Source organism: Phaenicophaeus curvirostris, chromosome 2 (genome assembly GCF_032191515.1).
Source record: "Phaenicophaeus curvirostris isolate KB17595 chromosome 2, BPBGC_Pcur_1.0, whole genome shotgun sequence".
Classification (NCBI taxonomy): Eukaryota; Metazoa; Chordata; class Aves; order Cuculiformes; family Cuculidae; genus Phaenicophaeus; species Phaenicophaeus curvirostris.
Window position 1 is genome coordinate 14,264,389 of NC_091393.1, and position 23,868 is coordinate 14,288,256.

Below are 23,868 nucleotides of genomic sequence, written 5' to 3' on the forward strand. Positions count from 1 at the left end.
TAGTGAAATGGGGATTCCCCCAGTTCTGGGCATCAGGCATTTCCCTGGTGGTTGGGATGGGCTGTCCATGAGTAGGCTCAGCTCAGTGTGGCCTGTGGTCAGGTAGGGCTGAGCTGGAGACTAGCGCCAATGCTGGGGCAGGGCAGAGGCTGATGGCTCAGGAGGGGCTGACATGGGATCCTGGGCCCTGACAATAAATGAAATGGAACTGTAATTCTAACAAACAAGTCTGTTGATAATAGTTGTCAACAACAGTCAATTTGATAACGGAAACCATCGCATGCTGCCTGTCCCCATGGTAGCCTGTGGACTGGGGGAAGCAGGTGCCCCTTCAGACATCCTGAAGCCTTCTCCAGTCATGTTGATGTGGCATAGGGTGTTTGCCAAAATCAGTTTCAGTTTGTATCTTATTCTGAGCAGCTGTGCACAGTGAGACCGTCACAGAGTCCCACCAGGCAGTCCGTCCAGAAGGACTTGGCCATCATTGTACCATGCCCAGTGTGGCAGCAGGGGCTTGGAGCTGCAAGGGAGTGAAAAACAGCTTTGAAAGGTCTTCTCTTTCCCCAGTCATTCCTTTGAGGGTCCTGTGAACTGGGGCTTTAGATCAATGGGAAGATGGGGACTTTCATCAGAGCTGTCATTACGGTATCTTGGCCAACCTGCTAAAGAAAACTTCAGCTTTCCTTGTGCTAAAATTGGTTCCTTGATCCGTTGTGCATCTGGGGAAAGGGGCATTTGTGAATTAGGAAAGCTGAGAGGCTTTCCCCAAAATAAATCTAGAGAGAATCTATAGCTTCATATTACTGCACTGAGAGTAACAAGCAAAAAAATGGTTCTATTCAGTGCATTTGATTAAAACTCTCAACAACTGACATGCAAAAAAATTGCCCAAGAGGCATCCTGCTGTGCAAAGGGATGTGATGTTATTGTAGCCCTATAAGGTTAAAGATATCAGTAAGGTGAAGTTTGCAAGCAAAGCTGCTTCTTTCATTAGCCTAATGGGTGGTTGGGAACATTTTTATTTATCTATGTGGTGGCTGTGAGTGAAATACCAGCTTTATTTAAGTCAGTGGCAAAAACCCATGGGCTTTTCAATACAACACAAGGTATAATGGAGAGTATTTTAATTAAATGCAATCCTAACTGTTTCCTTTGCTCACCACATTTACTGTGACATCACTTAGTTATTATAAAACAGAGAATAAGACAAGTATAGGCATAAATATTATCTCAAGATATTTTAAAGCTTAATGAAACAAAAACATTTTCCACAGTAGTGTAAAACATCTACCTTGTCGTGCTGCTTTCTAAAACATCAGACTATCTAAATTACTCAAGTCCTAACTGTTTTGGGATGTCTCCTGTTCGGAATATTCAGGTGTAGTTAGTACACTTGTGAGATGACTTTGGAACTGTATATACTGAAGGGAATGTCCTCTTAAAGGCCTATTTTTAAACAACATTTCCCGTGAACAAGATTTCTGCAAATCACAAACAAGACCACTTTTGTTTCTGCATTCAGTGCATGAGATTTTAATCTCATTTTGACTGATGAAAATCTTGAGTATGTTCTTTAAATTCAGAAGAGTCAAGACAAATGAGGTCAGCGTTTGACCTATTAAGCTTTGATTCACCCTTTTTGTAATCTTAATAATTAGTACTTTGTGAATTGCACTGAAAATGAAGCTCTTCATTGTGAAATATGGTTTGCTTTCTTTTATTAGCTCTAGATAGTTGCATATTAACTTCTAAAGACAATAGTCTTGATCCTTCCTCTGATCAAACCAGTAAGAAAACTCTCACAGACTTCTTTGCAGGGCAAACTTTTCATAGGGCAAAGAAATAATTTCTGTAAACCCCATGTGCCTCATACAAATTATTTCTACTTTGTTTCTTCTAAACTGTCATGCCAGACGTAATTCAGAGCTTGTGGGTATAACAGCATGATAACCTGAATTCTTGCATTTGTAAGAGTTACTAAGTAAATAGATGGATAATTGCTCAAATTTCTCCTAGAAATAGATATTCAAGACTGAATTTTAACAGTAATGTCACTACTATGAATTAATTGTTATTAGGAAAACGACAGAAGTTATTTAAATAACAGTCAGTCTGTGGAGTTGGACAAAATTGTTGCTGTTTTCTTTAAAAAGTTCACAGCTTTGTGTTTTACCAAAGGAAAAACCTCCATGGTCTCCCAGCACTGCCAAGCTCTCTGGCACCACCAGTCCTGCCACTGAGATTGCCTGGATACCTCACTGCTCAGATCCGTTGGCTTTGATCTTTCCATGCTAGCTGTGTCGGTAGTGAGTTTGGCTTAGCAAAATTTGCTTATACCATATCTGTGCTGCACAGTTCAGAAGGTCAGGGCAGAATTCAGGGAATCCACAGGGTGTTTTCAAATTCTGTTCATTTATGCAAACTAATCAAATGCATGAATGACCTTTTATGGACATGAGCTGTTGCCTCCCTCCAGTGTTATGGCTTTATTCCCCATTATGCCCTGCCACATCCCCAGCTTTCCAGCAGCAATGCTCCCAGCTCCCTCCCTTGCCTGCTATACCTCCACGGTGTGCGAAGTTGTCACCATGTCCCCAGCCTTTCTTTGATTGCTTTGTGGGCTGTGAAAGGATCTAGTCTGCAGCTCTTGCTGTGCTGTGGATTGCCCAGCTTGGCCCGCCAAGGGATTCTTGTGCTCTCACTGAGCAGCTAGAACTCTGCAGGTGGAGTGCAGTGAGATAGGCTAAGCTGGACATGCTGCTTTCTGATTTCATTTTATCATTTCATTGCATTGCATTGCATTGCACTGCATATATTCTGCTTGTCTACTCAATGAGGAACCCACCACATTGCCTACCAGCCTTTTCCTTCCATTGTTACAGCTGGGTTGGGTGTTTTTTTCTGTTGATGGAGGTGTTTACTTGGTGTGGATTACTCAATTAAAGCAGAAAGCTGAAGCTTGTGGTACCAGCTCTTAGGAGGCAGTGGGAATGTGAGGTTTTGCCAGCTGGATTGTATACTGTATCATACCTGTAAACACGTTGCCTAGTGTATTCTGGTTACATCAGGTCAATATGCAATGTCATGGCTTTGGAAATACGTGGATAAAGTCAATAGGAGTCTCTAAATTAAAGAATATAAGTATTTTCAGGACACTCTTAAGTCTGGAAGTCTGTGTTTTCTAGCTAGCCTGCTGGCGGGCAGGCACAGTAAGTAGACCATGCTGCTTCTGTCTTTCTCATCACTTTCTCCTCGTGTGCAGCCCCTGAGCCTTATCTTTTCTTTAGGGAGCAGCAGGGACCCCGGTCAGCCTCAGGTGGGAGCAGCAGAGTGATGGCACAGGGACACCTCCATCCTCGACTCCCTCCTCCCCTGTCTGGACCTAGATTCTAGCGAAGCCCCTGCTCTGGAAGCATCCCTCAACACAGGTACTACTTCACACCATGGGCTGTTTGGATTCCAGATGGAGCCGTGCTCCTAAATTAATAACATTCAGGAGATGTTGTTGCAATAGCCTGGCTGGAAAGCAAGACTTGCACTTCCTGCAGATGTCAGCTCCAGGAGGTGACCAAAATACTTATGTCATTTCTTGTCTTTCAAAGGCTCATCTAAATTGCAGAACCATCAAAGCCCCCAGGGACTGTTGAGGATTACCAAGACATCCTGAATGTACATTATTTTCCCTGAAATTATTTAGCATAATAAGTAAATGATAAGCATTCTAAGTTAACATATTAACAGAACAAGGAATACTTCAGCAGGCACCACTGACTTTTATGACCATATCGGGTGTCTCACAGTATTCATCTGGGATTTTGCCTGTCTTTTAAAAGTCCCATTACTAGCATCACATTGGTTGTACAGTAATCTTTATTTGCAGTTTTAAAATGTCTCACAGTGCTGGAATGTACTTTGAAATTGTGAACCCAGCTCAAAAACTGGAAGGCAATCACTAAATGATTTTAGAAAAATTACACAACTTTAAGCCCAGTATCATATAATATTTTAAAATGTCTGACTCATTTGGAAAGCTCAGGATTGTCTATACTAATTATGGCCCCAGAAGATCAATCTCAACAGTCAGAAAGCAACTCCATTTGTAGTAAGGGATTGCAAACATGATCTTCCTGGAACTGAAAGTTGTACATTGTGCAATTTTTATGGCTTGTATCACTTTTCTATTTTCAGTTGGTTGAAATCTGCAATACATCATATAATGCTCCTTAAATTGTCATTCATAATGCTAATTTCCATTAACTTGGTATAAATAAGTTATTTTCTTTTCTAAACTTGTATAGCTACTGTTTTGCCTAACAATGTTACTCAAACAAAACCTTTACTTTTCTCTGATACAAAGTTGATGTGAGTACAAACTGCTAATGATTTGTTTCCAGTTATGGAATTCTTAAACCAAACTGGAAAAAACCCTGCACGGTATTTTCTTTTTTATTTCAAAATATGTGTGTGTTATGAAGTCTAATAACTGCTCTGTTACTTCAACAGAACATTTATTTAATCCTCAACCTTTATAGACATTTGGAAAAGTTTTTCTGAAGTTTGAGAAAGCCTGATAAATTTGCATTTTTCAGCTTTTTTAAGATACAACAGGAAGAACACTTCTGTTTTGTTTTTTTGTCCTTTCTAGAAATGTGTCTTCACAGTATAAGAGATCAGGCAGTGGCAAGTACATATACAAAACTCTCCAGCCTTGTTCCTGCCTACTTAAACAGAGATAATGTAATGTACTTGGCTACCTGCAGAAGTTGTTTGAACTACATTATTTCATACCCTGGTCGAGCAGGGGGCAGAGGAGCTAAGCCTGCTGCTGGTGCAGCAGTTCATAATGTCGGTGCCATAATGCTAAATACCGGGTTCTGACAATATTTTTATTTTCTAGACATTCCTATCCCTTCACTCATAATCCTTTGTCTTTGACACATATGCTTATACAAGTCCAAGATTTGCCAAATATTTTGTGTTCGCTGCTTTCCATGGGGTGATTTCTAGAGCCTGAACGGCCAGTGCTACAACTGAGCCATGCTACCATGCTGCCATGTCCTGCCAAACATTTTTCCATGAAGGCTTTTGCAGTTTTTTTTATGCTAAAAAATAATGACATTTGTATCAGTGAGTACAATTACAATAAAGATATTCTTGCAAGCATGACAGCTACCTTAGCTCAAGCACATGCCAAACTCCCAGCTAGGAAATTTTTCATATCATAGAATCATGGAATCATGGAATCATTGAATCATAGAAACATAGAAACATAGAATCACGAGGTTGGAAAAGACCTCTTGGTTCATCAAGTCTAACCATTCCTATCTGCCACTAAACCGTGTCCCTGAGCATCTCATCTACCCACCTTTTAAACACCTCCAGTTCCCTCAGCCGCTCCTCATAAGATTTGTTCTCCAGCCCCTTCACCAGCTTCGTTCCTCTTCTCTGGACTCGCTCCAGAGCCTCAACATCCTTCTTGTGGTGAGGGGCCCAGAACTGAACACAGAATTCGAGGAGCGGTCTCACCAGTGCCGAGTACAGAGGGAGAATAACCTCCCTGAACCTGCTGGTCACACTGTTTCTGATACAAGCCAAGATGCCTCGACACTTCCACCCAGCTTAGTGTCATCCACAAACTTGCTCAGGGTGCACTCGATGCCTTCATCCAGGTCATTGATAAAGACATTGAACAGGGCTGGACCCAGCCCTGAGCCCTGGGGAACCCCACTTGTCACTGGCCTCCAGCTGGATTTCACACCATTTCCCACCACTCTCTGGGCCCGGCCATCCAACCAGTTTTCCACCCAGGAGAGTGTGCGCCTGTCCAGCCCAGAGGCTGACAGTTTCCCAAGCAGAATGCTGTGAGAAACTGTGTCAAAGGCTTTACTGAAGTCCAGGAAGATACATCCACAGCCTTTCCCTCGTCCAGTAGGCGGGTCACTTCTTTATCATAGAAGGCGATCAGGTTAGTTTGGCAAGACCTGCCTTTCATGAACCTGTGTTGACTAAGCCTGATCACCCAGTTCTCTTGCACGTGCTGTGTGATAGCACTCAAGATCACCTGTTCCATGACTTTCTCCAGAGAGGAAAGTTTTTTCAGGTCAGTTTTGCAGTCCTGTAATTGACTGACAAACTGCTGAGTGATATATATTTTTTATGCTGATTGTTTGCAATAAGGTCAATGATGTTGTACAGGATTTTTGGAATTAACTTGGAGTTACAGAACTTAACATGGAGACAAACATGTCTTCTTTGGCTTTAAAAATTGAATTTTTAAATTCAATTCTTTGATTGAATTTAATATTTTCTCTAAGAGAGTGATATAAAACCCCTAAAGCACTGTGCCAATAAAACAAAATCTGAAAGTGTAACTGAATAGAAATAAACATGATTAATTAAATTTAATTTCCTAGTTGTTAAATATTATAATAATAAAGTATATGTATTCCTCAGATTACATTTAGTTTAGCAGAGTCTTTCAGATTGGATAAAGTACTTATAATAATTCATTAAGGAAATATTTATTCAGCATCAGGACTTTGTCCTGATATTTCCAAAAGCCTTGTGAAGTATTCTTAGCGCAGGCTCAGCTGAACAGTCTGAGCTTGCTTTTCCTGGACAGCTGACTTACCAGTAAGCTACTGGGTGCCCTGGAGAGCAGCCATTCACTTTCAGGTGGGCAGGTCTGACAAAAACACTCTTCTGAAATTCCTGCAGCATGCACGTGGACAAATACAGACAAGGAAAAGCTCTTATCTATGTCCTTATGCAGAGAATATTAAGAGGAAAGAGGAGGCACTCAAAGCTCACATAGGTATTGTCAGTAGGGATAGAAACTCTAGAGAGGTTTATTCTCACTGTGATTAAAACAGTACGTGAAATATAAAACGAGCATGTAAGAATACTTACTGCTAAATCTTATTTCTTAAGATAACTAAATATAGTACCTTAATATGACAGGAGGTGAATTTGCTTCCTCACAGCAGGAAAATGGGTTAATTTTTTTTTCTCAAACCACACTGAGAAATGATACCGTGAAACAGGCCAAATTCAGTAATCAATGCCAAATTATTAAGCTTGCTTTAATAAATAATACGACGCTGGACACACAGGGAATCATTTTGCCTAATGTGTGTGTCCATTGCGGCTGGTTACAGGACTTTTATACTGGTTAAACATACATTTTCATATAGATTCTGAGAAACACTGGCTACACATTCTGGAAATACTGGTTAAACATACATAGAACTCATTATCATATGTTATCACCCACTCTCAAATGTACATCACAGTTCCTTTGTGTGTTCCGAATCCTCTGATGCTCTTTATCTTATATCCTCATTTTGTCTTCTCGGTGAGCTCATCTGTCCTTTGTTTCTGCTGGGGGGCTGTCCATGTTTCAACTAGTAAACAAGCTAAACTCCTGTTACAATCACATTGTTGCTTACTGTGAGCTGCCCAAGATTAGATTCTTATTATTCTTAATGATTTATTCCTTCGTTCAGAAGTTAAAAAGAAACAACAAAACCATTCTGAGCAACTTAGAGGCAGGAGGAAAGATTAGGCTTTTGACCGTAACTAGCATTTACACCTAAGAAAGCAGCTGCCTGGGCAGTGCTGCCAGGTCCAGCTCACTCCCCGCAGAGCCAAGACATGATGGAGCTGCCAACAGCCACTGCTGCAGGTCCTTGCCAAGGCCACGGGTCTACCACACATGCACAGGAGAAGCAGCCCAAAGTAATTTCTCAGTCACCTAGACTTCCTTGAAGGCAGCTGAGAAATATTTAAGTAAACAATTAAGAAATGCTGAAACGTTACATAAATGCTGGGTCAGACAGTTTTTCACTAAATAAAGAGGAATGGTAATTTCCCTGTTTATGTGCTACTTGTTTACCTGGTTTCATACCTGATTTACCAATCATACACCATCAGTAAATGCCTCCTTCTCTGTTTTTTCTTCTCAGATGATGACCTGTTTTGCAGAATCAAACTTTTTGGCATTATTGTGAAAAGTCAAATCAGTCTTAAATTTGTACTGAAAGACACAGTGATGCCTCGATATGTAGAGGCACCCACCAGCAACGGTGACCCATATTGCTTTTCTCTCATCTACCTCCTCATAGGAAATAGGAACTTGAAAATGTTATGATTAACTTTTTTCAGATTTACATCAATTATTAAAAATGAGTCTCTAGTTTTGTTTATTCAAAGTAAAAGAAAACTAACATAGATACATTGTTTGTTGCTGTATCTTAAATTACTTGTTTTGGGTAATAATGGCAAAATTTCCCCCTTTTCCTGCCAAGAAAAAGACTTCTGCACACAAGCTCATTTCCCAGTTAGATAGCTCAGTAAGTGTGAGCTTTTGACTCTTTTCAGTACTTTTCAGAAATACTGGGTTCTCTGCTCCTCTCAGCAGCCTGTGTTGCTGTTGTGCTCAAATTAGGGTCACAGAATCACAGAATCACTAGGTTGGAAAGGACCCACCGGATCATCGAGTCCAACCATTCCTATCAATCACTAAACCATGTCCCTTAGCACCTCATCCACCTGTCTTTTAAACACCTCCAGGGAAGGTGACTCAACCAGCTCCCTGGGCAGCCTCTGCCAGTGCCCAATGACCCTTTCCGTGAAAAATTTTTTCCTGATGTCAAGCCTGAACCTCCCCTGGCATAGCACAAGCACTTCAGAGCACAAGCTCTTTAGAGAGGTCAGTGGTGACTCAGTGGGGCAAAACTGAGAGCTCTTAGCACATCCCCAGGGGCAGATGGCAGCGGTGCCCTCCAGCCATGTCATAGAATCATATAGAATCATAGAATCATAGAATAACCAGGTTGGAAGAGACCCACCGGATCATCTCATATGGAGGCTGGAGCAACACCACCCTCTACCCAGCACTATTTTCCGTGGAAAGAAAATCAAGGAATGCTTTCCCTGATAGACAGGAGCCATGGTGGGCTTCAGCTAGTGGTCACTAGAACTGCATGTGTGAGGACAAGGACATGCCTGAAGCCTTAACATAGGGTCAGAGAACCTGGGCTCCATTTCAAAGACACTGCAGATTATGGATGAAACCTAAACTCCTAGCTCAGACGCCCGAGTGAGATACTTAAAGCTGAGCAGTGAGAATTTATACCAGTGCAGATGATTTTATCGTCATGTAGGCTTGTAAACCGCCCCCTCTGTTAGTAGGAGCTCTTTTTAATATCTTTCTATGCCTCTGAACTGAAATTATTTTCTAAGGAAAGCAGCTAAGATTTTTTTACTTTATCCCAGTAGGAAAAAATGAAATTCAACATTTTTAAAAGAGTTAAATAAGGTAGGGTGTTTGGCTAGGTGCAACAAGACAAACACAATTCACTTGGATTTTAAACTTATTGAAATTGGATTTTAGGGAGTCATAGACATTAAAACAACTTGGATCCTGCAGCAGGTAGTTTTAGTTATGTGAATGTGAGACCAAGCTCATGCAGAGATATTTATTTACTTCTTCCTGCTCCCTTTCTTCCGTACTCAAAGTAGCTATGCTGTGTTTTTAGCTCAACCTGACTTTTTGTTCTGAACCAGAAAGCCAAGTGAAGATCTGAGCAGATTAACATTGACCAGCCTGTTCAAAAAAAAAAAAAAGATCAAAACCTGCTCAATCTGTAGATGCAGGATAACTCTTTAACTTCATTCTTTTCAAGTGAAGAAACTGTCTTGGGATTTTGAAAACAAGACATTAGAAAAGGCATTTAAATATGATTTCTATAAATGAAAGCTATTAGAGTGGATGAGGCAATTTTCAAAACCCAGGTGAAGTATCCACAGGTTTTTGCACTAGTCTTTGTCAGCACGAGGCATTTAAATCAGTTAGGTGGACATTACTTCTTTATTTTCTTTGCCACAAGTTCTGAAGTCAGTGGAAAGCCTGTAGGATTACTGGGAAATAATGACAGTTACTAGGCTGGCACCACCAGGAATGAAGTAAGACTCTCCTTTCCTTTTACCTCTGTACAAATAGTAATGACAAGTGAAGGCTGGGGCTTTGAATAATGCAAGGGCCACTGTGGAGCCTCCACGTGCTAGTCCTCTTACCAGTGACATGAAGCAGAAGAGCTCAAAGTTTGTGCCAACAAGCCCAGCAAAAACCAGGAGGAGCCTGGTGTGAAGTGGGGCTGTTGTGCAACCTCTCCCTCTGCCCTGTCCGTTCCTGACCCTTGCTGAGCTGCTCTTTCTCCAGACCATCTCTCAGGAGCAAGTTAAAAATACACCTCTAGAATAAGTAATATACTCTGCATGCCTTGACTTACTTGAAAATTACTGATTCTTTTCTACTTTCCCACCATCCTCTGCTTATTTTCTCTCTGCAGAATGTGTATTTATGGTGAGTCGCACTTTCCCTTTGCACGGCTGATTAGTTTTCCATTTCCTTTGTTTGTAAAGGAGCAGGCTGTGGAATAGAAAGACTGTAAATTAAACAATGCCAGGGCATAAGCATGGATACTGGAAGGTGAATGCCTGTACTTGATAAACCTTTGGAGTGGTCCACAGCACACTTTTGGCCAGGCCACTTAACACCCTCCTGAACCACTTGAGAGCGTATTTTGGGAGTAAGCATGGGCTAGCAGCAATTCCCAGTAGACAGTGGATGCAGCCAGCATGTTATGGATGCTAAAAGGGCTTAAGAGCCTGAAGGATTTTCCAGGACAGCTGGCCTCACAGTCAGAGAGCAATCCTGTCCACGGTTAATCTGCAGGATACATGTAGCCAGAGAATTTATTTTTTTTTTTACCCTCAACAGGAGTAATATTATTGTGAAATGAGCAAAATTTATAGCAAAACTCAAGGACAGGTTTAGTATCAGAGACTATTTTTAACTCCTTATTTTGAAAGCAATTAAACTTCACAGAGGAGGGAGCTTTTGGGAGGTGGAAGGCAGCCCAGTTTGGCAGAGGGGGTTAAATTCACCTCTCACCAAAGGACCAGGCATTCATGTGCAAGCTGGTACTCTGTGTCTATCAACAACTGAAACTTCCTACAAAGGAGTCACTGAGAGAGATTTGGAACTTGCTCCCTGCTTTGGTTGACAGCTGAAATTTGAGATGCTGCAGATGTGTTTTTACACTCTTGTCTCATGGAGACAATATTTATAGAAGATACAGGTCCTCTGTATATTTTTTCCCTTTGCGGTAAAATCTGTAAGGGTATCTACATTGTGATTTTTTTTGTTATTTTTAAAAAACAAAGAAGGGTAAATTAGTCAGATGTAAAATATAGCTATAGTTATTTACTGGTTTCAGTAAAATCAGAGTTGTGCAAATCATGGTTACCGAAAAGAATACAGACTTCATGATTCACATCTGGTCAGTAAGAGACAGCAAAATGCTTCCCTTGACCCAAAGCCTGAAGTTTTCTTTTGGGAATTTTGCTTTTTTGTCTCACATTTGTTAAAATCCAAGTTAATTTAGAAACAAAAAAATAATTTTAAAGTGAAAATTTGAAATAGGTTTTGTAGAAAGCCAGGATGAGTTGGTATCCTCATTTCCTACATGCATTCCTTTTTTGCCCCGTAGTTCATTCCTAGGTCGAAGTAGGGTTGCAAGCATCACAGAATGACTTGTAAGTTTAGGGACTAGGGAGCTGGAGGCAAGAGCTGTGATGATACCAGCCTGCTCCTGTCTATTGCTGCTTTCAGCAGTTTCCTGCTATCTTGGAAGCAGAAAATATATTATTATAAGAGCAGAGGTCTTTAGAAACTACTTACAAAAGACGTAGCCCACAGTATATTTGATCTTGCAGTTTATCAGCTTGGTTCTATGCTGTCAACAAAACAAAATGGCTAATGCTTACCTAACACCAAAGATTATCCATCTGCAGGAGTGAAAAATCTTTGGTAGGCAAGCTAATCTGCATCACCTCTCTTACCATTTTCCAGGCACGTTCTGGCTGTCAGGTGATAAAACAAATGTTTAGTGGGTTTGGACTGAAACGAATGGTGACATTACTAACTTTATCTTCACGTGAAGTTCACGGTTTGATTTTGAATTGGAATGGCACGACTCAAAAGGGCAGAAAGCTGTAAAACAATACGTGAAGGATCATGACAGGGCACAGCACTCATCCAGCACTCCTCAGGGGCGGCTATGCCTTGAGACACTCTCCATCAGCTGGGGGTGAGGTACACAGCCCCAAGAAGCAGGGGCATTTCTTTCCTCCAGGGATCTGTGCTTTTCCTTCGAGTTAGGAGTAGTCCTAGGCACTGGATACTCCAATGGGCTGGAAACAGGCCAGAAAGAGGAATGAGTAGAAACCAGCCTACTCCCAGTTCAGCTAAAACGTGCTAAAAATGCTGCAATGCAGATAGTCAGCACTGTTGCCAGGTACCTTGCTCCTAGCCAGACCATTTCAGCCACATAGCCACTCTGGAGAATAAATATCTAAGTCCTCGTCAGACCTAGGGGCATGTTTGTCTAGTGGTGTCAGCTACTTGAGCCGTCTCTTCTCTATGACTCCTGTTTGTACTTTCTGGCAGCTGGGAAGCACAGTAATCAAAACATGGGTAGAGTGATATATAAAAGTTTATTTTTTTGATGGAATGATGATCTAATAGCTTATCATTCCTCAGGCCTCATGCATCCAAGATGTTTTTCCAGATAAAGCCTGGGAAACATGAATCTTTGTGAAACACATTACTCCTTAGCTGGTCAGCATGCATTACTCAATTAAAGTATTCCAGCTGAAACCACAAGTTTTCCTGAAAATGACAAAATGAATGGAATTATACCAGCATAAACTCTGTTCTTTGTAAATCTGTACTATAATTTAGCCAGAGAACAGTTTATCTTGGAATAAAGAAAATAGTGTTAAAGCAGTATAAATCTGCCTTAGAGAGGACTGGGTTTACCCTTTTAGTTTTGTGAAATCCTTTTGTGCTTTCACGTAGTTCATGCCTATTCATAGTGGTACCTGTATATAGCATTTTCAGAAATCTCTTTCTTTTCTTCTTGATAATACATTTATGCTTATTTATCTTATTTTTTTTCAAAGCAAAGTAACAATTGTTCATATAGTCATTGGTGAATATAAACCATGTGCTACTACACTCCACTGTTAGAAGAATCACTTTTAGAAGCTATAAAATAAATCTTTGATAAAGCAAAAAGGCTTTGCTGATTCTCATGCTGTACCTCAACAAGCGTGTCTGTTATACTTTGCTACTTTTCTACACTATTTGCAAGCAGCATAAAAAGAAAAGTTCTATTCACCAAAATAGGTTAGGGTAGTGGTGGCTTGATAGAGGAAGAAAATGTGTCCTGCATCTGTAACAGTCACTGCATTTTTGTCAGATATCCATAAGAGGGACAAATTCTCCTTATATCTCATAATTAAAGACTCAAGCCCAGGAACCAGCCCAATCTACTGCATCAGGCAAAGGGCTTACAGGGCAGGAGGGAGCCCACAGAGTAGAACTCCCAATGCAGGTGGTCCAATCCCTGCTGTGGAGGCAGCATCAACAGGATGACGTGAACAATTCTTCTTCAGTACATGAAGTTCAGCACATGTGCTTGGGCATTTCTCCTCCTAACACCTGTATGACAATCATTTTCCAGTGCAGCAAGCAGACCAGATGAAAGGATGAAGGCAGTAGTGATGTTGTGTAGCTAGACTAGCCATAAGTTCTCTATATAAAAATCACAGCCCTATGGCTCGCTTATTCAAGCTGCTAACAGAGTAGAGAATTGTCCTGATTCATAAAGTATCTGTTACCTCCATGCCAGTCTCCAACAATAAGAGCAAACCGCTAACACATACTCTTGTAGAAGCACACTGGTAACGTATAATAATGTGAGAAGGAACAAAGACCTTTTGTTGTTCTTGCAGATAAGTCATGATGCACATGAGGGCAAGGGATTGGGGGAAAGTTAGAGAACACAATGGATTATTGCTCTATGTGTGGATGTTTAGAAATTCAGGAAACTCCAGAATTGCTTAACGTAGATATTTGTGCTGTTCTTCATTATATTAGTCATTTGGTTTAGCATTTGGTTTAGCATTGTCCTCTGACCAGCATGACTGAAACAAATACTGGAGGCATCTGCAAAAGCAAGTCAAGGATGAGGCCTGCGTTCCCTTGGCGTGATGTTCTCCTGTTGCACAGTTTGGAGTCTGACATGTCTGTTTCATGCAGCATCCAAGTGCAACTGGGCAGTATTGCTCAGCACATGCCTCTGCACGATACAGACATCAGTTCGTACCTAGTCCCGTGACAATCCCTTGGTAGTGTGATTCCTTTTTATTTCAAGTCGGACAGAATAATAATAACAGACATTGCAGAGTCCAGGAAAAACAGCCTGGAATAACTAATAATAAGCAATAACTAGTAATAAACCCAATAATTTTAATCTGTCTCTAAGGTAGTGTGAATGCTTTACGTCTCTACATGTTTGTCCTGTGAAAGCCACACCTCTGAGGCCATGTAGCCTTAGTTCTGGCAATCTGCATTCCTTGGGGCTAAAGCCATCCATCCCCATCTGCAGTGGTCCTCGCTGAGGACTTCTAGGCCAACAAGGTCAATTTGGTGTCCCTGTCTCCCTCTCTTCCTGACATATGAGAAGGTGTCATCTTTTTTAAATTTTTATTTGTTTTTTTTTGTTTGTTGGTATTTACTACTTGCAGATACAGATTGATACTATTGAAAAAGTCTTTCAGCTTTCCTTCTCACTTGTGGGGTGTTTCAGATCTGATGGAGGTTTTACATTATTTGTTCTATTTTTTCTGAGCATATTTTAACTCCCTTTTCACTCCTGGTACTGTACATTACTAGGCAGAGATGTGGGTTGCTCAGTGCCCTAGTTCTCAGCAACCTCCTCTGTGTACCAGGCACTTCTGCACAGCACTTTGCTCCACTCCAAATGCCTGCACAGCCAAACCTCTGAAAGATATAGTTCCCCATCATAAATTTTCTAAACCCACAGCTGAGAAACAATTCCAGTTTTGGCTCACTAATAACCCAACTGTACCGACTCTACAATGCATTGTTAGCCTGATAGAAACCCAGAAATTTCATGTGATATCTTAATCAGTTAGATCTGCAACTGAACTCCAGACTATAAATTTATAGCCAAAGGCAACAACCATATCATGGCTGTAAACCAATTTTGTTTGTGTGTGCGCGTGTGTATTATACCATTATTATTATTATTATTATTATTATTTTTTTTTTTTTTTTTTTTATGGGAAAGTGCTGTGGAGCCGAAATCAGCATGTCTGATTTCTAGGAGGGAACTACATGTTAAGTTCAAAGAACTCTTTTGCATTATTTGATTCTAATAGCACTAGTAATAGAGCCTAATCGAAGCTGTCATTTCAAGAGCTATAGGGAGAACAAATTGCCGTCAACAGGGGAAAGATTTGGAACAGCATGCAGCCTGTCCTCTCCTGACATCCTGCTCAGCAAATTCCTCACTGATTTCCTCCTCCTGCTGTCTGTAAAACTAACATAAAGGTTATTTCATAAAATCTTATGTGTGGATTGCTAACTCGTGAAAACCAAAGGACCCATGCCCAGAACAACAATACAGACTCAAGTAAATAATCATAGCATTTGTCCTTTGTGCTTATAGCTTAACAAACTAGTGAAACAGAAGACAGGCTGAAGAGTTCCCTGCCAAGTGCCAATGCTGTGAGCGCATGTCGAAATGAATAGCCAATATATGTTGAAATCAAGGTGACTGATCACATAAAGACTTCTTGTTTGACTGGAGACTGTTAGGAAAGCTTTCCAGTTTAATATACAAAATGATAAGAGGTGGAAGAAAACAACAGTAGAGTTAAATATTAAATGCTAAAGTCATTGTAAATCTTACCAGCTATTTCTTCAGGGAACACGATCCCTTTAGCAGATCAGGAATGCTGTAAGATACAGAGACATCAGGGCAGACAACAGGAGGACATTTGTTACCAGTGTTAGGTTGGCAGTCTCCCCAAAATCAATTTTGGAACTCTGGTGAAACAACAGATAGGCAAAGTTTTAGGAATTTTGTGTCCGCATACCAAAATAATGTCATGCAACTTGTCAGGAACTTTTGTTCTTTATCATGATGCTATCAGAAATACAGACATATGTCCAGAATGATAACACTAAGCGCTCCTTTCCAGCACGCAGTATTTCAGCCAAGATCACTGGTATGTTCTGGCTACTTTACACTCCTCCAATTAAAATTCAGTCATCCTTACAGCTGCTTTGTATTCCTAGAGCACTGTATGACAGCTGGATTATGCCATAGATTGGCCCTTAAACTCCTTGGAAATGACTGTGTGAATGTAAAAATGTTGGCCTTTTCTGTCACCATTTAAGCTTGAATTCACCTGAATCTCTGGCTTCAGCACACAACACCTTTACTTTTGGGTAAGATGTTGGAAAAGTATCAGAATCATAGCTGAAGACAGAGCAGGTGTTAGCATTACACTGATTTTGGCAGACTTTTATGCAAAGAAAGACTGTTAGGGGCAACATCCCTGAAGGTGGCATACAGTCTACTACTGTTACAGTGATGCAAGACTTGCTGCAAAATAAATCTACAAGTGCTAAAGGAATTTTTAAAATAGCCAAGTTTGCCTTCCTTTAGTGACAGTCATACTCTAATTAGCTGGTTGATACAGAAACTCCAGGTTAATTGATGAGGCTGCTCTACTGCTTTCTTAAAAAAAATTAGTAAAAGAAATTTGCATCTGTCATTTGTGAACCTGTATTGATTTACACCAAGTAAAAGCACTCATTAAATAGTAATTTTTTATTTCTCTGTTAGCGTGCTTATAAACCTATAGTCAACTACTTAGTCTTTACGTGGCTTCATGAATTGTTATCTCAGCTCCCACAGGGACAGATGGATCAAAGTGGCTGCCTGGAGTTATGATGTGACAGGGTGGCGCACCACCTTTCCTGAGGTCTAACATATCCAGCTAAGCGCATCTGGCTGATGATGCAATGCTTGAGGCGGATGATATGTCTGAACTAGTCATGAGTTAAATTCAGAATTAATTGTGCACCTTCAGGCCTTGCAGTGAAGTCATCTTACTAAGGAGAAATCACTAACACAGCACGTTACTAAGTAAAATACACTGTAACGTAATAATCTGGTTTCCTCTGGAAAACATATGTAAGACAGACTTGCAATATTTATTCTTAAAACATGTAGGATGTTCTAGAGCCATGCAGCCACTCACTGTAAGCCATGAAAAACAGGTTTGGTTTAGAGATGAAAGTGTCTGGAGGCTGTGACCCACAGGGACTCAGAAGGAAACACTTAGAAAATAGAGAAAGATTGAATCCCAAGTGCTCTCTCCTGACAGGAAGCATGGTTGGAAAGTTTAAAACCCATTAAAGTTAAACAAATTGAAAAGCCCTATCTGAGAGGAAACATAGTACAATGTTTATTTTTCCATTACAAACCTAAGGCCTAAAAGATTTCCTGAGGTTCTCAGGTATTGTTCATGCTTATAATGGAGATCTGTTTTTAGAAAGTGTAATTCATGTGTTTAATCCAAACTGTTTGATGAAAAACACGCTGCATAAGCACTGAGGAAGTTAAAGGTCATTGTATACCTGTATCACATATTGTTTGGCTAGAAGCAGACCTAAAATGCAAGGAATCTCATTGTGAAACTCACTCAAAAACACTGGGTCTAATTCTGTCCCTGTTTATGCTGCTGGACAAATTCCACTGAATTAATGAAGTTAGGACGTGAGTAACCAGTGATAATAAAAAGATGGTCTTCCTGCTGAGTGTGAAACTACCAAAACGCAAAGCTAATGTGAGTGAGATTTATAACACCAGCCTGAGTCAAGTAAGTAGCAAGCCACAACAGGCCCAGTGTAACATTAGCCAAGCTTATTAGTCAATTTATTTTAGGTTTTGCCCCAACACTAGTGAACTGCTGCTCCGAGATCCTTATCAGAAACGTGTGTGATGTTAGCGATGTTGAGAAGCATGTGTTTGACTAATGAACAAGCTGCTAAACTAAATCCAGAGATAAATTTAAGTAAGAGGAAAGATTTGGAAGCAGTGGATCTATTGATCCATTAGATCTATTGATATGAAAACTGGACAAGTTTCAGACATACGGACGGAGCTTTCTCCAGCTTTCTTCAGTCTGTTTGTTCAAATTGTAATTGATCTAAACAAGATATTTCTCTGTGCAGATTTTACTTTCTAGTATTCTTAGACTATCTTGGGTAAACAAGATTTAAGTAAAAGATTAAGGTACTGGAAAATATGACCAAATACACAAGTAAATTAGAGTAAGGCAGAATAAGTTCCTGATGGTTTCCCTTTTCTGTTTTGCAAGAAATTTCAAGTAGGATGAAGAAAATCTAATTTTTAGGAGACCGACTTACCTTTGACATCTGAGTTTGGCCCTTAACCAAGCCTAAATTCACCGTTGCCTTTGTATATTGTATGACAAATACCTTAATTGCAAATAACAATCAAAGTCTGTTCATTTAAACACAGAAAATAATTGCAAAGACCTACTGTCCCAGTTAATACCCCACACTCCACCCGTGGCCAGGTCAGCAACTGAACTGGGCAGCTTCCACATCCTCCCACAGAGGAACAGGGAAAGGGAAATGAGAGAAAGGGCACTTTTGGGTTGGAAACTAAAACAACTTTAATGAAACAATATTAAGAAAAGTAACAATAAGAAAATAATAAAATAAATGCAAGTATACAAAACCAATTCAAAATTCCCTGATAATCATACAGTCACCATTGACTCTGCCGGGGCGGTGCAGGGAAAGTCCTGGACTAAATTCAGTTGAAGGTGGGAGCTGGACTCAGGAACTGCATCCAGGAACTGTGTTCTGGAACACACAGATGCATTCAGGGGCAGACTGACAGGCAAGGTCCTCCCTGAATGTTGGCCATCAAAGAAGAGGACCTGACTCTTCTGATCCTTAAGCTTTATACTATGATGTGTATGACATGGAATACTTTGTTGGTCAGGTTTGGGTCACCTGTCATGTCCGCACCTCTCCGCAGGTGCAACCCCCTTCCACCAACTCCTTGTTGGCCTTGATTTACATTGGAATAAGTCAGAACAATGGCCTCTCTTCATACCTATGTCCCATTAGTTTGTCATAAATACCAGGCTTATCACTTCTAGAGGCAGCCACTGCACTGGAAACTTTCAGAAACTAAAGTTACTCAGAAGAGGCTTAGTGAACTGGTTGTGCTTTAGCCCTTCAACATAACATTGGACATGAGGTGACATAAGGTGACAGGGGTAGCAACATGGGTCCATATATAAACATGTCTGAGTATTCTATGCACATCTGTAATGAAATACGCACTGATGAACCCATCCTGCCTTCCGTGCCATTGCTTGTCAGTGACATGAGACAAGACCTTACAGAGATTTTAAGGGCTAGCAATGTCCCTGGCTGATCTGCAGGGTTAAGGGGGAAGAAAGAAGAGAAAAGTGTATGCAAAAGAACTGTGAAAATATTTGAAGATAAAGGCAAATGGTTTAATTTTATATTGCTGAATGGCATTCAGCAGAGGGGAACACAGAAGACTGTTGTTTGATGAGGATGATATACAGGAAGGATGATTTTTCACAAGTATGCTTTGTGTGATACCAAGGCTATGTTACTTGTAAACTTAACTGTCCTAGGGCCCCGAGTTCCATCCCTGCAATCAAATAGCACAATCCAGTTATGCTTGTGCTACTAAACTCTCCTCCAGAACAGGGCAGGTGCATCTGGACCTGGCCTGGGTTAATTCCTGAACTGTGCCTTAGAACTGGCTCGGAGACTGGTAGTTTATCTGGACCAGAAGTGTTCCAAGGAGTGTACCAAAAAGTCAGCAATACAGTAGGTCAAGTGTCACTGCTTAGGAAAATTTGCTGTCACTATTTAATTTCCTAGCGTAGACACAGTCTAAGAATGCAGTGTAGGTGCTTAAGAGGGCAGAGACGTGAGCACTGAATAACCATGACCTGACATTCTGGAGAAGCCCCAGATCTTCTGGTGGGACTGCACTATCTTGCTCATTTACCTCTTATCGGTTTCATGCCCTCTGTGCTCTTTTTTTTCAACTTCTTTTCAACTTTCCTTTATGGCACTTTTGGTCTAATAATCTCATGCAGTATTTAACTTAAAGTGGAGTTTACCACTTGATTTAGTCTGCAGTCTCCATTTTTTCCTGGCTAACTGGAATAAAACCATCGCTTCTCTCAGGGAAGTTATGCATTGTCACTACACTTGTAGAGAATTTATATGCAAGGCATATGCTTTTCTAAAATGTAATTGCATTCTTGTCTCTCAAGTAAACCTCATGTTAAAGTAAGATCTACTTAACAATCTGCTTTGTTTTCTAGTGATGAATTGTAAATAATCAAACTGTTGACTGAAGGAAAGGGAGCATTGGAAAATGTTCTTTATAATTTTCCTGCATTACTTTTAATTTCCTTACATTTAAACTCATATCAGCATCTCAGCATGCTGAAAATTATGGTTACCCTTACTTCAGGACTTTATAATTGATGTCCTGGATTCACTGTGGACCACACACAGAGTTGTTGAAATGGTTGAGCTTTCTACTGCTGGTTCATGAGCATGACAGTATTTTAGAAGACTGTTGTTCTTTCAAAAGGCAGTATTTCCACTGTGGCTTTTTGTAAGTAATTTTGTTTATGAATGCATCTTTATGTTTGTTTCTTTCTAGGTAGCGATGAGGTCCCGAAACCAAGGTGGAGAAAGCTCATCTAATGGGCACTTCTCCAGTTCCAAGCCTGTCATCAGCCATGCAGAGAATGAAAAACTTCAGGAGGAAGCCAAGAAAAAGAACAAACCTCATCGGAAGGAAGATGAGATCATGGTTTCAGCAACTGTCAAACGGCACTCAAAATCACCTGGACCTACTGAACGAAAGAACAAGAAGTCCATAGAATTTTCTAAAGAGGACTTGATAAAGCTCCTCAGTATAATGGAAGGAGAACTGCAGGTAAATCAAGCATCTTTTTTACTATATTTTCTATATGTCTATTTATTTTTAGGTTGTTCGAGATGCACAGGGCTCAGCTGAGAGTTACATGTGAATTTAAGGCAAAAGACCATAAGGAGAGAGCAGCGGTAGCTGCTGTTTATAGTCATAGTTTTTAGTATTGCTTTATTTATCATCTCTATTTGCACCTACTTAGGCAAAAGAAATTATAAGCACCTGTCAGAACTAGCAAAGAAAGGAGGATATGAAGGTCTTGAACACTTAAAAAGAGGCAGAAAACAACCACAAGGGAATCAGTTCAGAAAAAGGCAAGAAAACATAGTCAGTGTAATTAGAATCTGTAATGCAAGTATTCAAGGGAAAAACCTGCAAGTCAGTAATCCTGAAGGAAGGACTTAAGATGGCCCCTGGACCTCCTGCATATTCAGATGTTGCTCAGAGCTCAGCCAAAACTCTGTGTGTCCTGCCTGGCCTCCAGCACTCTGCACATTCCCTGCCTTGCAAAGGCCCATTAGTTTTATTTCTTGGAGTGGTGCTCACCTGAAAGTTTTCTCAGTTGTCCTGATTTGCATGTTTATTCAGCCAAGTAGTAAGTCCTTGATGACAGACAGCCTGAATTTGTGCTTATCTCACATCCCCCAAATTTCTATCCAGTTTTGAGAATTCTCTTAGTTCCTAATAAATCACTGAGCTCTTGGGAGTCTGAGCCTTCAGGGAAAATGCAATTTCAAATTAAAGAGCTGAAACATGGTATTTCAAAAAACTCACATGAAGACTTCTGACTTTTCAAAGCTTATCCCCTTTTGTGGTAGGACTGCTTGCCAAAATTTGTTTGCACTTTAATGATATTTTTCACTGAATCTGTGGACAAGCAGAAAAAACCTGCCCAACCGGGAAAACTGGGGAAATAAGCAAGAAAATTTGTGGAATGCAATTTTGCAAAGGAGAAAAATTCTATCATTACAGAACAGTATCCTTATTTATAGTGCTTCATTTTTTACTTTATACAAAAGCTCGTATAGATGTCATTTCCCAGAAGACAAATCTAGCATGCAGCTTCAGTGGTGAACAAAGCCAAACCTCATTAGAAATGTATCATGCTCATGCTGTTCAGAACGAAGTTTGTGAAGTCACCTTTGTGGTCTGGAAATGGGACATGAGAAGGAAAGTCAGTAAAGTTTCCTGGGTGGCAATAAATGCCTTCAGTCTTATCTCTGAGTAGTTTTCCTGTTCAGTATACGGAAATGTGGTTCTTCACCACAGTCTTTTTCTTCACAGACTGTTACACAAACTTTAAAGGACTGTCCATGTTCTCCTTATCCCTACGGGGACAGTGGAGACAGCTGCCATCTGCACCATAGTAGGGGCTGAAAATCCTCACCAAGATGATACTCCCATTGCCCTGGATAATGCTTTTTGGGATATTCATACGTGCAGACCCACAGAGATATTTAGGTTCTGCTAAAGCCTCTCAGCATCATGAGAGGATTGTGAAGACAACCATGTTGGTAGCTGTAGAGTGTGTCTGTTCTGCTACCCGTTGCCAGGCAGGGAAGAGACTCATTATTCTTTTTCATCCATAGAAGCTTTTAATTTAGTTTTGAAAAAAACACTGTTTGAGTTAGTTCTTTACCTGGTATCTGTGTTGAACTGTTACTGAAGTGGGCAAGCTACAGCACTTTGGCTTGAGATGAGAGCCTGGCTTTAACACTACAAATGAAGATGAGCCAAGGAAGACTCCAGCCAAAGTAAATACTCTGGTATTACCTCCTGGCTGTCACAGTGACCTAATGCACTGAGTCATTTTGTGGCTTTTCATTTTCAGATTTATTCGGACATCTCTGGTAGCTGACTGGTGTTTTGTTGGACTGACAAATCAGACTGTGGGTTTTGAAGCCATTTCAACAGTTGCAAAGCAAATAGGTGTATGTAAGAAGATTTTGTTTGAGAATAACAGCAAGCTGTGCCTGTAGGGAGATCCAATATGTTTTGAAGAACAAAATGGGATAAAATACCACGATGGTTTACTCAGCAGTCATGAGCAGGGAGATGTTATGCCTGCATTACCGAACACAAAGCAGGGTGACACTGCCTTGTAAATCCCAAGCAACGAGCTCAGCCATGGGAAGTACTCTGGTCATGACAAACATGGGGTTAGCAGGATAAGCTGGTGGTGTACACATATGCTTCATGTGCTTACTTCACTATTCACACAATCTAAGAACACAGCAAACACAGACCCATGCCGTGGTGCTGTCAGTATCAATTTTGAGTCCTTACTTTGGGTCTTGACATCCTAGCTCTTCATTTTGAAGGTGAACATGCCAGTAAACAATGAAGATATGCCCTAGCAGTGATGTTTATGTCTTTTTTTTTTCTTTTTTTAAATGATAATGAGCTCAGGTATTCTTTAAACAGGCATTTCATTTAACCTTTGTCATGAATTTATCAAGCTGTGTTTTAAGACAAGGTAGGTTGCTTACCTTTACTACTCCTATTAGAAAACAGTTCTAGAACTGAAAACTTGAACATTCAGCAATTTATTTGTTTTAATTTCTAGTGCAATTGTAGTTATGTCTAGTGAAACCTTTATGAAATTTCGTTATATACTCATCATACCTTGAAAACCCCACCTCTCTCCCTACTGTTCAAGGCCTGATGTTTTTGTAGACTCCAGTGGAGATACACACTCTTGAGCCCTTGCTTTGCTGTACTAGCTGTGCCACGTCTTTTTAGTTTCCTTTAGCAAAATAGATGTTCCACATCTTCCATCACCCCTTCCTCAGTGCCAGTTGCACCCTGGGTTCATCTTAACGTCTGCAGCTGGACCTGTGTGTGGTGCTGTAGGAGAGAGCTCACTGGTGCCTTATACACTGGGTTT

General features: G+C 40.5%; 1 protein-coding gene across 4 annotated transcripts in view; it reads left to right on the forward strand.

Moving 5' to 3' along the window:
• Window positions 1-23,868, forward strand: part of FILIP1 (filamin A interacting protein 1) — a 114,285-nt gene that overhangs the window by 25,911 nt on the left and 64,506 nt on the right. For 3 of the 4 annotated variants that reach the window (XM_069851331.1, XM_069851328.1, XM_069851330.1), the window contains exons 2-3: window positions 3,288-3,428; window positions 20,709-20,987. In XM_069851331.1, coding sequence (XP_069707432.1) covers window positions 20,715-20,987 — 273 coding nt within the window. In that variant the 5' untranslated portion in view covers window positions 3,288-3,428; window positions 20,709-20,714. The remainder of the gene's footprint in view (window positions 1-3,287; window positions 3,429-20,708; window positions 20,988-23,868) is intronic. The other variant, XM_069851329.1, reaches the window with a different exon arrangement.